This window comes from Cucurbita moschata, unplaced genomic scaffold, assembly GCF_002738365.1.
Source record: "Cucurbita moschata cultivar Rifu unplaced genomic scaffold, Cmos_1.0 Cmo_Scf00001, whole genome shotgun sequence".
Lineage (NCBI taxonomy): Eukaryota > Viridiplantae > Streptophyta > Magnoliopsida > Cucurbitales > Cucurbitaceae > Cucurbita > Cucurbita moschata.
Window position 1 is genome coordinate 1,128,671 of NW_019268517.1, and position 16,649 is coordinate 1,145,319.

The 16,649-nt window shown below is 39.9% G+C and overlaps 2 protein-coding genes across 3 annotated transcripts; one reads left to right on the top strand and one right to left on the bottom strand.

Annotated features, from left to right (window-relative positions):
• Window positions 1-224: 224 nt before the first annotated feature.
• Window positions 225-9,453, bottom strand: LOC111451413 (protein argonaute 10-like). Of its 2 annotated transcripts, none has more exons than XM_023091827.1 (22): window positions 8,837-9,453; window positions 7,693-8,245; window positions 7,295-7,503; window positions 5,962-6,111; window positions 5,716-5,849; window positions 5,524-5,633; window positions 5,347-5,453; window positions 5,117-5,255; window positions 4,919-5,035; window positions 4,210-4,317; window positions 4,042-4,113; window positions 3,173-3,295; window positions 2,930-3,089; window positions 2,720-2,841; window positions 2,481-2,618; window positions 2,244-2,386; window positions 2,103-2,165; window positions 1,258-1,321; window positions 1,031-1,166; window positions 865-938; window positions 664-790; window positions 225-582 (listed from the first exon to the last, which is right to left on the bottom strand). In XM_023091827.1, the coding sequence occupies exons 2-22, from the start codon at window positions 8,101-8,103 to the stop codon at window positions 416-418; spliced, it is 2,874 nt and encodes a 957-aa protein (XP_022947595.1). In that variant the 5' UTR covers window positions 8,104-8,245; window positions 8,837-9,453; the 3' UTR covers window positions 225-415. The 2 variants fall into 2 exon arrangements, with proteins under 2 accessions (XP_022947595.1, XP_022947603.1); XM_023091835.1 differs by having other exon boundaries at window positions 7,693-8,248.
• Window positions 9,454-13,265: 3,812 nt separating this feature from the next.
• LOC111447315 (ATP sulfurylase 1, chloroplastic-like) lies at window positions 13,266-16,453 on the top strand. Its single transcript, XM_023086414.1, has 5 exons — window positions 13,266-14,006; window positions 14,665-15,070; window positions 15,159-15,419; window positions 15,507-15,593; window positions 16,038-16,453. The coding sequence occupies exons 1-5, from the start codon at window positions 13,501-13,503 to the stop codon at window positions 16,179-16,181; spliced, it is 1,404 nt and encodes a 467-aa protein (XP_022942182.1). The 5' UTR covers window positions 13,266-13,500; the 3' UTR covers window positions 16,182-16,453.
• Window positions 16,454-16,649: the final 196 nt, after the last annotated feature.

A 16,649-nucleotide genomic window follows, 5' to 3' on the forward strand; every position in this document is an offset into this window, starting at 1 on the left:
ATTTCATATCATAAAAAAATATTTTAATTAGCTATTCGATCATATATATTTTTAAATCAATATTAGTTCATCTTTAATTTTTTTTTGGTCAAGAGTATAACTCATTCAGACTGACGATCATTGGAAGCTTAAAAGACGAGCTCTTTTGCTCGCCCTTCTCCCGATCTCTAAAGGGGCGTAAGCACGGAAGTTGATAGGGCATAGGATCAAAAATTTTGTTGTAGACTCATTAAGAAGGCATCTATACTGATTCATTATGGAAGAACAGTTCTTTACAAATGTGGGTGAGAAGAGAACCTGTGATCTATGGCTGGTTGTGATCATTCATTTACAAGGGAACTAATGCAGAGGAAGGCGAACCTTTCCGGTCATCACTCCGACTACGAGCCTCCCCTTTGCTTGGTGGTTCCGATTTCTAACAGTAAAACATTACTCTCTTCACATTTTCCTTTAGAGCTGGCAAAGGGCGAACCCCGGTCGCACTCTTAGCAGAACGACCGCTCGTGCCATTCTCTTGCATCTCTGGTTCCATGTAGAATCGAGCTCGGAATGCTGCTAAATGTGCATAGTATGCTGGAGGGACTGCATCAATGCCAAGACTAGGAACTTCAGTAACACCAAATATGTAACTCGGAACCAATCAAAGAACGAAAACTGGCTTACCGATCGAAACCGAACGCGTACACCTTGCATACGTGTAGCAAAGATTATTGGTTAAGGACTGAATCCCATCTGCTGTAAAATTGTTTTCATCCCAAAGAACATGGTAATGAGCTGGCCGGCTTGTGCCCTACAACAAATCAAAGAACAAGACCATGGTAAACAATTGGGTGGCATGGCTACAAAGAGACATGAAATCAATACCTGAATTCCAGCATGGCTACAAAGATAGAAATCAAATTCTGTCGGGTGGCATATTTTGGAGTCGACTACGGTGCCTGAAGAACGCGTAAGACGAACAAATATCGGATTAAAAACTCGTCCTGCATCTCTAACAGAACATGTTTGAAACGAGGATTAAGCTGCGTACCAGGTAAAATGTTTCCACTCCTGTCTGTGCTACTTCTGTCTCTATGGTTGTTGGCAAACAGTTGGGTGTGATGTCGTTTTTGTACGACGATGAACGTCACGGGTGGCTGGTAATTCAGTTCTAAAGAAGCACATGCCTATACCAAAAAGAGAACCAGAAAACTTATGATCTGTAATAAGAATGGTTAGGAACAAAAAATGGAGAGGCTGAGTTCATTGGTTAGTTACCTTCCTGATTGCATCTAACTCGTAAAGTAATACTTGATAGAATTGTCCTTCACTAACGCCATCCCTGCCAAGATGATAAGCATAACAGAGAACTATAGTAAGTAACTTCGCTCAAGCCCACCCCTAACAGATATTGTCTTTTTTGGACTTTTCTTTCCGGGCTTCTCTCGGGGTTTTAAAACGTGTCTGCTAGAGAGAAGTTTCCACACTCTTATAAGGAATGTTTCGTTCTCCTCTCCAACCGATGTGAGATCTTACAATCCACCCTCTTTGGTGGCTCAGCGTCTCCGCTAGCACACCGCTCAGTGTCGGGCTCTAATACCATTTGTAACAACCCAAGTCCACTTCTACCAGATTGTCTTCTTTGAGCTTTCCCTTTCGGACTTCCCCTCAAAGTTTTAAAACACGTATGCTAGGAAGAGGTTTTCACACCCTTATAAAGAATGCTTTGTTTCCCTCTCCAACCGATGTGGGATCTCATAATCCATTCCCCTTGGAGGCCTAGCATCTCCACTGGCACACCACTTGGTGTCTAGTTCTGATACCATTTGTAACAGCCCAAACCCACCGTTAGCAAATATTGTCTTCTTTAGGCTTTCCCTTCCGAGCTTCCCCTCAAGGTTTTAAAACGCGTCTACTAGGAAGAGGTTTCCACAGCCTTATAAGGAATGTTTTGTTCTCCTCTCCCAACCAACGTGGGATCTCACACTCAACCAGCTAGCAGTGGGAGTGGAGGTGTCATAGCCATTCTTCATGACAATGACTATGATTCAGTTGCTACAAGTATTGTTTTTTCTCAACATGAAATGTGTTCAGTCTGCCTAAAGCAGGAAAAACTGCTTTACCTGTAAAATATTATTCTTAGAGGCTTCTGCCCTGTTGCTTTCCTAAACGAAACCAGAAGATCCCTGTGACAAAACCGGTACAGTATAAATTACAGCCTATCTGTTTCCATTTTCGAAGAACGGAGTAGGATAAACCGATACCTGATCATGCCCCCGCTGACGGTGCCACGGACAGGATCCTGCCAAGTTTTGTACAAGTCTTGTATAAGTTCTTGTCTATGAGCCTGAGCACACACCAGTCCAGCATACTTTGTCACTTCAGGCCAATCCTGAGATGCTACAACCTGCCGTGGATCTAAATGCCATTAGTAACAACAAAGTCAGGAATGTTGAATGAAAACAACTTCAAAATATCAGTAACTTCCTAGGAGACCGTACAGCAGCTATCGAAGGGCTTGAATCTTCGCCGTTCTCTGGATGAGTCACGTCTGCTCCAAATATTATAGTCGGTATGTCGCTTACGAGCGGTATCCTGCAGCTGATAGCATCTAGAAGAACAGTGTTTCTACCACCCATCTGAGGTATCAAACAGGAGAAGAACAAGAGCAAATAACACTCATCAAGTGGATAAGATTCATAAATTTGTGCTATCACTAAACTGTGGAGCTAAATTGTACCTTGACATTGATCTTCAATGAAACATTAGCAAGATACTGTTTACTAATCTTGAACACATATTTTGTAAGACAGCATTGTGATATTAAACCAAGATCCGTCTCACAGATTCGCTTAATATCACCTAAAAATCCGAATGATATCAAAGAAAAATCTCAGATTAGAAGGGTCATCTCCGTTTTCGGATCATTTTACGAGTTGTATGAGCTCACCGTAAAGCGATCCGTTACTGTCGGGTAAGATAGCTAATAATAGCTCTAACTCTTTTCCTTTAGTCTTGTTCATGGAAGCATGATAAACATGCTTCAAAGCTTTCTCTACTTGTTCTGGCCTAGCATTGTATATTGGAATAACTGGTTCTGTATTGAATTCCTACAATATGTTATGTTGCAGGTCAATGAAATGTGAAACATCTTAATCTTGAAGAACCAAGAAAGAATCAGCCAAAATATTACCATTCCAGAAACTTGACACATTTGAGCAAGTTCAGAACAAAATCCACGAGCAACGCTCTCCTGCACGCTCCTAGAGAAGTTGATACACGCCCACCGACTAACCGTCATTCCATTAATCATTTTCTGCATTACGTGAGGAAAAATGTAAGCATGGGTAATATGATATTTGATAAAACCTCATAAATAGTCTGTGAGATCTCACATCGGTTAGGGAGGAGAACAGAGCACTCTTTATAAGGGTGTGGAAACCTCTTCTTAACAAACGCATTTTAAAACCTTGAGAGGAAGCTCGAAAGGGAAAGCCTAAAGAGGACAATATTTGCTAGCGGTGGGCTTGGGCTGTTACAAATGGTATCAGAGCTAGACACTAGGTGATGTGCCAGCGAGGAGGCTGAGCCCTGAAATGGGGTGGACCGCCGAGCCTCAGAGGGGGTGGACACGAGGTGTGTGCTAGCAAGGACGTTGGGCCCTGAAGGGGTGGATTGGGGGGTCCCACATCGATTAGAGAAGGGAACGAGTGCCAGCGAGAACGCTGGGCCCCAAAGGGGGTGGATTGTGAGATCCCACGTCGATTGGGAGGGAGAACGAAGCACTCTTTATAAGGGTGTGGAAACCTCTCCCTACCTTGAGGGAAAGCCCAAAAGAGGACAATATTTGCTAATAGTCTCAACCGATTGATAAAATCCTCGTAAATAGCCCCTACCTCACAAAATGGCCAGAGTTTTATCAAACCATTGGGCCTAATTCTAACATTTAAAGCCATAGGAACTAAATTCTAACCTTTTCAAAACTATATTAAGGTGACGTTCGTATAGAACGATGAAAAATAAGAAAAACGGACTAAAGTTTATAAAAAAAGAGGCATATACCTTATTCATCATATTCCATTGACCCACTTGAGGCAAGCAATCCTTCTCTTTTCCAGTATCATGGTATTTCAGCTGCATCAGTTCATCAAGAGGTTGATGTCAGCATAAACACGACTTTTTCGTTAACGTAGTAGTGGATAACATGAGATTTGAAGATGTAATGCATACCCATGGAGGAGGAAGAATTCTAGCTTCAACAGAAGTCATCTTTTCACTAACATTTATCCCAAACTCCTTTGCATAAGGATCATTGTTATAGGCATTGTGTTGAACAGTCTATCAAAGTTTGAAGGCCAAGAGAAGAAACTGTGTTATCCAGCAATCAGATAAAGAGTCAAGAAAGTCTACTGCCCAATTGGACATTGAATATCTTGTTCCTTTGAATGGATATAGTCTCAGTGCCAAACTTCACATGCAGTTTTCATAGGAATATTGGAAAAAATAGAACTTAATATGTGAGATCCCGAGTAGACGTGTTTTAAAAATCTCGAGTAAAAGCTCGAAAGGGAAAGCCCAAAGAGAACAATATCTGCTAACGGTGAGTTTGGCCTGTTACAAATGGTATCAGAGCTAGACATCGGGAGGTGTGCCAGTGAAGACACTGAGCCCTGGAGGGGGGTGGACACAGGGTGGTGTGTCAACGAGGACGCTGGGCCCCGAAAGGGAGTGAATTGTGAGATCCCACATCGGTTAGAGAAAGGAACGAGTGTCAGCGGGACACTAGGCCCAAAGGGGGGTGTGGATTGTGAGGTCCCACGTCGGTTGGAGTGGGGAACGAAGCATTCTTTATAAGGGTGCGAAAACCTCTCTCTAGCAGACGCATTTTAAAAACCTTGAGGGGAAGCCCGAAAGGGAAAACCCAAAGAGAACATATTACCTTTAGAATGTCGTTTTCTCGATCCCTCGGTCTTTGACATGTGACTTTCAGAAGTGCAGTTATTTGTTTCTCATTCAATCTCTTTGTATACCTTTGTCCCCCAACAATTTTGCAGGCCTGCAGTCACAAAAGCATTCAAATAAGGCCGGTGGGCATCAATCTAACAATAATAGCAATGAGGGAAGAATTTTAAGCTACCTCCATTGGTAAATAATTGGCCTTCTTCTGATTTCCTACTTGGAGGCAAGGCAGATGAGCATGTTGGATGGTGAAGCCATACATCTCCTGGAAGTACTCGACAACCGACTTCATGGTCGAGTTGTCGTCAACAGGAAACCTGACCGAGCATTAGCACGCATGAATTAGCCATATAGAGTAAAAGCTTACACTAATGCAAGTGTATCTGCTTGAAGAGTTCAAAAGCTTACACTAGTTCTCTTGTAGGCTGTGACGTTAGCCCCGAAATACGATACTTACGCCTTACATTACCCCGGTGCGTTACGTCAACTTTCACCCCTCTAAGAGCCTTTTTGATCTGTTTTATGCTCAAGTTAAAGGACAAGGAAACAGAGAAAAAATGGACGAGATCAGATAAAAACAAACACCTTTACGCGATCGGAATCAGACAGTGGCCGAGACAAAACATCTTTCCCGAGAAGCTGAGCAACAAACTCGAGGATAGGGAGAGGCTCGATGAACGCAGCTGAAGCCATATCTATTAACATAAGAACATAAACAATTGTAAGAGAAATCACTTAAGTAGAATCTGTAAGCCTTTGTTTTAAGATTCTTTTTACCAATGTTCAGAGACAGTCCCATTTGAGTAGGCCTTATACTCTGGTAAAAACCGCGCCATGATTCTAGGCCATCACCGAGCCGTTGAGGTGATCTGATATCAGGAGAAAAGAAGGATCTTCCTATAGGACAGTACCTACACGAATTCGAAACGCAACGAGCATAACAAAACTACGAAAATGAGCCATGTTTAGCTGATCTTTGTAACAAGTTTAACATAACAAATAGAATGATAATAAATTTAGTACCTTTTGGATGATAGCTCTCTCAAGACAATGTCCAGTATTTGAATGGCTTCTTGTGGTGCATTGGCACGCTTACCGGCAAGGAACTGACCCAAATACTGCAAATTTGCCCTTGCAACGAACTTAATGACCACTTTATAATCCCTCTCCCTCCTGAAGTTTACAATTGTATTAGTTGAATGACAAACAAAACATTCTCCATAACTTTCAAAACTTCCTCTCTAACACATTGGATACCTTTCATAATGAACAGATACATGAATTTGACAGTAGACAACGTAAAAGTTCTTGAATTCGAAAGAGGGACGGTGTAATAGCCCATGCCCACCGCTAGCAGATATTGTCCCCTTCGGCCCGTTACGTATCGCCGTCAGCCTCACGATTTTAGAACACGTGTGCTAGGGAGAGGTTTCCACACCCTTATAAGGAATGTTTCGTTCTCCTCTCCAACCGATGTGGGACCTCACAATCCACTTCTTGGGGGCCAGCATCTTCGCTGGAACACCGTCCGGTGTCTGACTTTGATATCATTTGTAATAGCTTAAGCCTAATCCGCCCCTTTGGGGGCCCAGCGTCCTCAATGGCACAACGTCTGGTACCTGACTCTGATACCATTTGTAATAGCCTAAGCCTAAGCCTAATCCTAATCCACCCCTTTGGGGGCCAGCGTCTTTGCTGGCACACTGTCCGGTATCTGACTCTGATACCATTCGTAATAGCCTAAGCTTACCGTTAGTAGATATTGTCCTCTCTGGACTTTCCCTTCTGGGCTTTCCCTTCTAGGCTTCCCCTCAAGATTTTAAAAAGTGTTTGCTACGGAGAGATTTCTACACCCTTATAAGGAATGTTTTGTTCCCCTCTCCAACCGATGTGAGATCTCACAATCCACCTCCTTGGGGGACCAACGTCCTCACTAGCACACCGCTCGGTGTCTGACTCTGATACCATTTGTAACAGCCCAAGCCTACCGTTAGTAGATATTGTTCTCTCTGAGCTTTTCCTTTTAGGCTTCTTCTCAAAATTTTAAAACGGGTCTGCTAGAGAGAGGTTTTCACACTCTTATAACGAATGCTTCCTCTCCAACCGATGTGGAATCCTTCATTCTGCTCTCCAACCAATGTGGGGTCCTTCATTCCCCTCTCCAACCAAGGTGGGATCCCATATCAGTTGGAGAGAGGAATGAAACATTCGTTATAAAGGTGTGGAAACCTCTTCCTAGTAGACGCGTGATAAAACCGTGAGACTAACGGTGATACGTAACAATATCTACTAACAATGAACTTGGGCTATTCCAGGCGGGTAAAAAACAAAAGCTGTTGTGACTGTAAATTCTTACTTGGGACCACTGACTCCATCTTCTTCATCCACAAGCTTGATGTTAAACTCTCTCCATACAAAAGGAAGCTCACCAGCTGTATACAGACTCTTTCTGCCATCATAAGCTGGTAATCTCTTTCCCAGATCAGATTCTCTGTATAATCTCACCAATTCAGCCATAATGCCTCTGTTCACAGTTCTTGAGGCCACTTCTGGAGTGATTGTAACCTGTAAAACCCCATCCCCCAACGGCGGGAAAACAAAACCAAACAAAATCAAGCAGACAAAAAGAACAAAATGAAGGCTATTTAAGTTGAGAAAAGGACATCACGAAATGAGAAACTTATTCATTTTCATCTGCAAAAATTTAAACTTGCAGCATAAATTGATTGTCAGATGGAAGGGACCAAAACTTACATCATATTGATTCAAATCTTTGTCGGGTAACTCTGCAAAGAAATGGTTTGCTTTTACTACACACTTTGTCCCAACTTGCCCAAATCCAGGTCGTGGGGCAAAACTCACAGACTTGCTTGAATTGTTTGCACCATTTGGATTTGGATTAGTACTCGCCACTAAAGCTCCGGCGGTAATCTCCGGTGCGTTAGGTTTACGTGCCACCGTGCAGGGCCGAGAATTTGGCATCATAAAGACTTCTCCCTGATCGGATTTCCGACCGCCTCTGCTTCTTCTTCGGGCTCTGTTTTTGGTGCTTTGGTGTTCGAGATTCGGGTGGCCTTTGCCATTTTGGATTGGTTTTTGAGCTTTTTGAACAGAGTTCTGAAAGTGGGGTTTGATTACACGGTGCTGCTCCGAGCTCTCTGTCATTGCTGGTGTGCTGAAAAATCGACTGGCAATGACTAAAGAACTTGCTAAAGCTTCACGAAATGATGAACATGATGTCTCTTCATAATCACGCTTACTCTGAACTCATTTTTTACCACCTTCTTCACGGATTCAAGACGTCATTCTACTGAGAAGGGAAAAAAAAAAAGAACCCAGAAGAGCAAAACTTCATGTCAGCATAAATACGACGAAGAATCCTTCAAAAGAGAAATGAATCATTGTTTCATACGAAAAGTTGAAAACATGTCCAAAACTTTGGCAGTTTCTTCAACGTTTTCAAACATTACTATTCCTATGTTAAATCAAAACCCAATTTTACAGCCATTGTTTCAGCAAATTCAAACAATCGAATACACAATCAGTAAAAAAAAAACACCTCCGACGGCTTGAAAATTCCTAAATGCAAGGATAAGAGTTCAAAAAAGTGAACAAAATTTTAGAAACCCAGATCTTGTTTGGGAGTCCATCATCGAAAACAAGGACGAAATCTTCCATTAAGGAAGACACCACAGAAAACCCCGAAAAATAAACTATGCAGAAACACCCAGCTGATACCCAAAGATTCAATGATACCCAAATCCAGAATAAATATAGAAAAGGGTAGCAAAATCACTATCCAGCTGATACCCAAAGATTCAATGCTGCAAAAGTGGCGGCCCCATTGAATAACCACGAAGAAGAAGCAAACCCAGAATTCAAAAAGAAAAGAACTCACCCTAAAAACCAATGCAATCTACAAGTAGTACAATTTCAGAGCTCCAAAACCCCAAACCAGAAAAGGGTCACTGCAGAAGAGCTCTATAACTCAGCTAAGAAACAAAAAGAAACGAGAAAAGAGAGGGAAATAGTTAAGAACGTGAAAAAAAGGACGCAATGGAAGAGAGGAAGGGCGTGGAGAAAGCGAGGTGATGATGAAGAATAAGCTTTAAACACGCATGCAATGTGCCTTTTGGTGTATCCTTTATCACCAAAAGGATAAAGAAAAACAAAAAAAAGGGAAGACTCTGTTCCTCTTCGTCTCTCTCTGTTTTACAATTCGGTTCTGTTCTGATGGCGCGCAGCCTCGGGGACGTACCACACACCATAAATTAAAGGGTACAGAGAGAGAGAGGGAGAGGCCATTTTCAAAAGCAATCATACACAGAAGAAGAATAATTTGAAGTTGCAATCCTCTCTCCTGCAGGCTACTCTGTTCTTCTCTCTCTCTCAGTTTCTTCTAATCCAATGGTAAAATTGGATCTTTTTTTTAATTCATGCACCATATGGGTACCAAGTTCTTCATGGAAACAGTATTAAGAGGAATTCAAATCAGCTTGAATAGCCTACTCAACTAAAGATGAACAAACACATGGAATAATCAATCAATAATGAAGCCTTTTAGAATTATGATGTGAAAGAAGAGTGAAAAATCCTCATGCCTACAAAAATAGAAACTTAAGTTTTTACTTTATTTCCCTGACTTATGGACCTTAAAAGAAACAAATTATATGTTCCCCTCCTAACCCTCACCAACTCTCCCACTTTTCTTGTATTTCTTCTATGAGATTCTACTTTGATTAAGGATGGGAACGAAACATTTTCCACACCATCAATCTAAGCTCGATCAACGGCTAGAAATTAAAATGAGGAAAATAGGACTCGAAGTAGGAAATTACATCTCTGGCTGATGTGGACGAATGGAACATCCACGGAAGGAAGGAGTAGTGAGAACCAAACATTTTTAGCGTGTAAAATAAAGTAAATGCCAAGTAGGAAATCACATCTCTAGCTGATGTGGACCAATGGAACGCCCACGGAAGGAAGGAGTAGTGGTTGTGTATGATGATATCCACGACTTGTAGAGGGGTGAAAAAATGGGACCCAGACGCCACGTGTACCATATTAAGTTATGAGTTTTCCAAGTGCTGATTCAAAGAGCACTCATTAGAATTTGGACGGTTGTGATTGGATGTTGTTACAAGATGAGATGATTACTATAGTTGACTATTGACTGCATTCTGCAAGGCAGGGATACGCAATCATTTGTGTCCACTAGGCCATAATTTTGCCACGTAATGACTAAACTAAATTCCCAATCTCTGGGGCTTACCACAACGAAGTATGATTCATAATCTATTTTGAATATAAAAGTGAATCCAAAGTTTTAAATCAAAAGCGATGTGAGCTTACAAAGAACATACTGGACATCGAATCACAATCAAGATTTGAGTTCAATTTGAAAGGAATGGATTGAATTGATAGAAATTTGACAGTAAAATTACGAGTAGAATTTAGACTCTATGGCTCATCACCCAGGTTAGTTTTAGGACCACAAGGTCTACATAAACGCCTAGCTCCCAGTGAGGCATTTGGGAGGATCGAGTACAACTTGATAGAGAAAGAGTATATGTCGTGTCAATCGAGCTTGATGCTAATTGAACTTAGGTATCTGTTGCTCTTTGTCTTTATCGATTTTCTTTGTCATGTCAAGTATATCTCTAATAATAAGACAATGAAAAAAGTATAAACATCATGGGCTCATCCCATTAATGATTTACACAATATTATTGTAATTCAGCTCAATGCCACTTTAATCTAAGCACTAACTCGAACATAGAAGAATACATTAGGGACACAATATTAGAGCGTTTTGTGATCAAACACACATAGAAGAAGGTAAAAAGTATGGGCAAAGGAATTAAAAGAGAATGTGGAGAAAAAGGGTATAATATCCATCCACACATGCCCTCCCATTGTTAGTATAACAATACTCATAATATCTGAACAATTAAATAATATAATATAAATAAAAAGTGGTCAATAATTAGTAAGAAATACATCTTCATTGGTACGTGGCCTTTTGGGAAAATCAGAAGTAAGCGATGAGAATTTATTTTCAAAGTAGACAATATTATACCATTGTGGAGAGTTATGGTTCCTAACGTTCCATTGAGAATTATAGGGATTTGAAGTCAGTTTTTAGAATCAAAGTTTAAACTAAAATCAAAATATTAGTTGGATTTATTTATTTATTTATTTCATTCCATTTGTATAATGACATTTCTGTCTTTTCACACTCTCTTCCCCTTTTTTAAACTTTGGCCAGTTAGCCATCAAAAGGCACCAAAACACTTTAATCCTTCACCCAAAAAGCAAAACGGTCAGAACTCCAAAAAGAAAAATATAAAATAAAAGAAAAAAGAGCCCAATAAAAAAGGCAAGGGCATTTTCGTCCTTACAACCCATGGAAAGTCCCATAAAAAAAAAAAAAATAAAAAAAAAAATTTGTCTTTTATTGTCTCGTTATTGGACCCCATTCCACGAATACAAATCCAGAGTTAATGAGCTCATCAAGACTCGAAACCAAACATTATCCCTTTCTTTTTCTTACTTTTACAATTTTATATGAGTTTTTATTTATTTAATTATTTAAATTTACATTATAATAATTATATTAGAAATACTATTTATTTTATGAACCTAAGAAAAGGGAATTATATTATTACCTTAATTTAAAAAAATCTAAACTCATGCTAAATGTTTCCAAAAATTAAATTCATTGGGCCTTGTTATTCGACTTGGGCTGCTTATTGGGCCATCTCACTTAGTCTATGTATTTGGGCTTGGGTTTGGGCCTAGGTTTGGGCCTCATTTTTTATATATATATAAAAAAAAGGGTATTATTAAAAGAAGAAAGTAATGGCGGCTGCAGGGTGATTGAATCGTAAGGCCTGAGGTTCCCAAGTCCAATTTCATAATAAATGTGGAAATTTTGTAAGGCATAGATAAGAGGAGAAGAAAATTTAAATTTGGGTTTCTATTTTGTATTAAGGTTGGTGGAGTTTGAATTTGGGCAACAAAATGGGGAAAGTTCAATTGGACAAAATCTAATAAAGATATCATGCTTTAATGATAGAGGTTTGAATTCAAAGATTAAGAACATTCAAGGAACCTGAAGGGGCATCTTTATCTTTCCTATGGACATCATCCAATCAACTCTAGGTTGACTCAAAGAAAAAAATGACGTAAAAAGTAACATGAAAATGGAAGGTACTTTAATATTTCAAAAAAAAATGTTATTATATTAGCGAATAATTTATACCTAAAAGAATTATTCTAAAATTTCAACAGACCATTACTTTAAACAAATTTGTTTTAGAAACGTCTACTTACTCTAACAAACTCAAATTGAAAAGCTTCATTCATTTTTAAACGGTTAGAATTTTTGGATGGGTGGATTGTAGTTTAGAGTTATGGTGTTTCTTTAATATATTGTAAGACTTATTTACCTACTTACGGGCTAATTATGTTGCACAATGACTAATTATAGTCACGAAAACATGAAAGTTACTAACTTTTTAGAATGCTTACTAAAGGTTGAGAGTCTTCATTTTGAGGCTATATAAAACATGAATGTTATATTTGTAAAGAGATTTGGAAAATGTAGTAAAATGAGTATTTGTGCTTTCTTTTATCCAATGGCTAAGTGTTCATACATTTTCTTTTCAATTCTATGTGGTTTATAATCATTCAAGCTAGACACGATCGATCTTGTTTGTGGAGTGATTCGAATCTCAAACAAGTTTTCTTACCTTGAGATATTCGATCAACAAAATAATAAGAATCTTACTTCCTTGTAGTGAGTATTTATTATTTGGTATTAGAGCTTTCGTTTGAGTTGATTCTTTATCAACATGGAACAAAATTAGACCAATACAAAAGATTAAGCAACAAAACAAAGAAGTTAAGAAATTGGGTCAAATTTCTTACCTTCGATCTTGACAAGAGGTCGTGGCTAAGGTCGGCCTCATTAGGGGCCGTCCTTTTTTGACTTAGATAAGAACTCTAAAAAGTCATATGTCTGCGATTCTCCAGACTTACTATTCTTCTTCTACTATAATTCTTAGTGTTAACTGGATCGAACACTACGTGACCAGCAACATATTCATGTACAGATTTTTCTTAATTTACATGGCAATGTTTTCGGTCTCAAACAAAGAAATCCTAATAAAAATAGAGAAATTATGTATTTAGCACTAATTTTTCCGCCGGAAAAATACAATCATTAACGGGTAGTAAGAATTTAAAATCTCCAAGGAATAGCAGCTTGGAGCATCAAAATGGGAAGAAACAAAAAGAATGGGAGGAAGAAAAAGATGTCCAGGTTCATCCTCCCAACCAAAAATAATTATTCAATGAAAGAATCTTCATTATATATTTCTATCCCATCCCACTATCTCTAAAAAGTTGCAAAATCCCCCGCTCCGATTCCCCTTTTTGTTCCATCTTCTCTCTCACTTTTTCCACCATCGGATTAATCTCTTCCCATTTCGTCTTCTTCCCTAATTTCAGGTTAATCTGTCCTTAATCTCGCTTTTGAAGCCTTGGTCTCCATCCGAGATGGCGTCCACGGCGACTCGATTCATCAAAGCCCCATCTCCATTTCATTCTATTCAGAAAACTTCCTACACCCACGCTCCGATCAAAATCTCCCTTCCTGCTGGGAGCTTCAAGGCCAAGAAGGCCAATCTCCGGCTCCGAGTTTCCGCCGGTTTGATCGAACCAGACGGCGGAAGGCTGGTGGAGCTTCTGGTTGAGGAGCCTCTGAGGGGTTTGAAGAAGAAGGAGGCCTTATCCTTGCCGAGGATCTCCCTTTCGAGCATCGATATTCAATGGGTCCATGTGCTCAGCGAAGGATGGGCCAGTCCTCTTACCGGATTCATGAGAGAATCCGAGTTCCTCCAAACGCTTCATTTCAATTCGCTCAGGCTTCCAGATGGGTCTGTGGCGAACATGTCAGTGCCCATTGTCTTGGCCATTGACGATGCCCAAAAGCACCACATCGGCGACTCCACCAGTGTGGCTCTCTTTGACGCCAACAACAACCCCATCGCTATTATGAAGGAGTAAGATTTTCTCACTTTTCTATTGCTTTTCATTTCTCAAGCTTGTGGTTCTGATTGGGACATGATGAATCTATCTCTACGCTATGATCTGGTGAAGCCATTGTGTGGCTTTGTTCTTAACGAATCTATCTCTATGCCATGTATTGTTCGAGGAATTCATAATTATATTTCCTATCTCTTCTGTTTCTGTCTGCAAAAGAAAATAGTATATCCATAAAGTTTCTTGCTTTTTTCCTCTCGGTTTCTAATTCCCTAGAAGGTCAGTAGTGTAGCTTGTTGGGCGATATCTCCTAACAGAGACAGCCTAGTTGAGAATTGAGACACCTCTTAATTATCATGCCTAGGAGAAAAAGTAAGTGCTAGTCTAGTATATCTTTATGTCGTAGAAAATCCAAAACTTGGATGATTCACCTTGCATGGGTTCCAATTGTGATTTATATCTGTTTGGATTGGATTGGATTTCACATCTTTTGTCTATTTGGGATCATATCAATAGTGGCATGGTGAAGATTTTGACAAACGTTCACTTTCTTGGAGGCCTGATTGTTATAATCCATTGACAAGATGCATGCTAATTCTAATAGTAGCAGTTACTTGCCTGCTGAGATCATTTCATACCATCTAATTAGTCTTCTAATTTCCTTGTTGGGTGTATCAGTATTGAGATCTACAAGCACCCAAAAGAGGAAAGGATAGCAAGAACCTGGGGCACCACTGCTCCCGGGCTCCCTTACGTTGATCAAGCCATAACCAATGCTGGTAACTGGCTGATAGGAGGTGACTTAGAGGTTATAGAACCAATCAAGTACCATGATGGGCTAGACCGTTTCCGACAGTCACCTGCAGAACTACGGGAGGAATTTACCCGGCGAAATGCAGATGCTGTGTTCGCATTCCAACTTCGAAATCCAGTACATAATGGGCATGCATTACTAATGACGGATACCCGCCGTCGACTGCTTGAAATGGGATACAAGAACCCCGTTTTGTTGCTTCATCCTTTGGGTGGCTACACCAAGGCAGATGATGTTCCACTAGGTTGGCGAATGAAGCAACATGAGAAGGTGCCTAATTTTGAACCATCTTTCCTACTCTATTTATTGATTGTCCATGGAAAGTTCTAAATTTTTTTATCTGCACTAATTCTACCAGGTCCTTGAGGATGGTGTTCTTGATCCAGAGACAACGGTCGTCTCCATATTTCCATCTCCTATGCACTATGCAGGGCCAACTGAGGTGCAGTGGCATGCAAAGGCAAGAATCAATGCAGGAGCCAACTTTTACATTGTTGGACGCGACCCAGCTGGAATGGGTCATCCTACTAAGAAAAGGGATTTGTATGATGCTGACCATGGGAAGAAAGTTTTGAGCATGGCACCTGGACTAGAGCGGCTGAACATCCTTCCCTTCAGAGTAAGTCTATATAGAATGCTCTGGACCAAACTTGGTAGATTATCACTTAAGTCGAAGAGCCGCTCATCTATTTTATTTTACTTTCAGGTTGCTGCTTATGATAAAACTCAGGGCAAAATGGCTTTCTTCGACCCCTCGAGAGCTCAGGATTTCCTATTCATATCCGGCACCAAGGTAATTGCCTGCTTTCATCATAATTCTAATCATTGTCTTCTACCTTTATTTATAGTATCTAGTATCTAGTATATCTAGAGGAGTGTGGAGTGAGAGATTCAAATCTCTGACCTTTTAATCCAGAGTGTATGCTAAACTAACTGAGCTATGCTCATTCAAATGAATTTAATCTCAAACATCAACTATCCAATTAAATCGATAAAACATTAATATGGCGTCACGTGAAAGATGGGTGCTGTTGGCAAGGCACCATATACAAGTGACATGACTGTCACCTTGGTTTTTATACATGGCAACCATTGAGTATATTAATGTGTGCCATGTCAGCTCCCACATGTCGCCATATTAGTTGCCAGTTGACTGGAGAATTAACAGTGAGGACTAAATATATATGTTAGCACCATTGATTGTATAATGAAAAAACATATTACTTGGATGATGCAGATGAGAACACTAGCGAAGAACAAGGAGAATCCACCAGAAGGGTTTATGTGCCCAGGTGGATGGAAGGTGTTAGTTGAATATTATGACAGTTTGGTACCTGCAAGCAGTGGCAGACTGGCTGAACCTGAAGCTGTTCTGGCATAGCCTGCTGTATCAGAGAAAAGTATATTAGCAATTTGAACATATGAATAAGACCAAGAGATGGATGGAACTGAAGCAAAACATAATTTGCCTCTCTTTGTAAATTATAGATGCCCTCATCGCATCTTTGGATTTGGTACAAGACTCTGCAGCTTGTGTATTAGTGTTCTTTATGTTCAGTTCTATGAAGGAGATGGGCTTGATGATGGATTTGATTTTCAGGTTAAACAACTTTCACTATATTATTCTAATAGAATCCCTTTGCGAGTTCTATAGTTGAAGGTATTGTTTCGAGTCCCTACAGAGTAGTGATAGAGACGAGGGAGCATTGTTACTGATGTACCAATGGAAATCAATAGATAGAATGTTCAGGGTTGGATTTTAATTTCCATATAGCTATTGCAAATTATTTTGTTTCTTTTTATAAAAAAAAAAAAAAAAAAAAAAAAAAAAAAAAAAAAAAAAAAAAAA

What these genes read in the sequence shown, in the direction of transcription:
- LOC111447315 (XM_023086414.1), top strand. Translation starts at nt 13,501, where the DNA reads ATGGCGTCCACGGCGACTCGATTCATCAAAGCCCCATCTCCATTTCAT. An exon ending in GAATGAAGCAACATGAGAAG is followed by an intron (nt 15,071 to 15,158) that starts GTGCCTAATTTT and finishes TAATTCTACCAG; the next exon opens with GTCCTTGAGGATGGTGTTCT. An exon ending in TATTCATATCCGGCACCAAG is followed by an intron (nt 15,594 to 16,037) that starts GTAATTGCCTGC and finishes TGGATGATGCAG; the next exon opens with ATGAGAACACTAGCGAAGAA.
- LOC111451413 (XM_023091827.1), bottom strand. Translation starts at nt 8,103, where the DNA reads ATGACAGAGAGCTCGGAGCAGCACCGTGTAATCAAACCCCACTTTCAG. An exon ending in AAGATTTGAATCAATATGAT is followed by an intron (nt 7,504 to 7,692) that starts GTAAGTTTTGGT and finishes GGGGTTTTACAG; the next exon opens with GTTACAATCACTCCAGAAGT. An exon ending in CATTGAAGATCAATGTCAAG is followed by an intron (nt 2,619 to 2,719) that starts GTACAATTTAGC and finishes TTGATACCTCAG; the next exon opens with ATGGGTGGTAGAAACACTGT.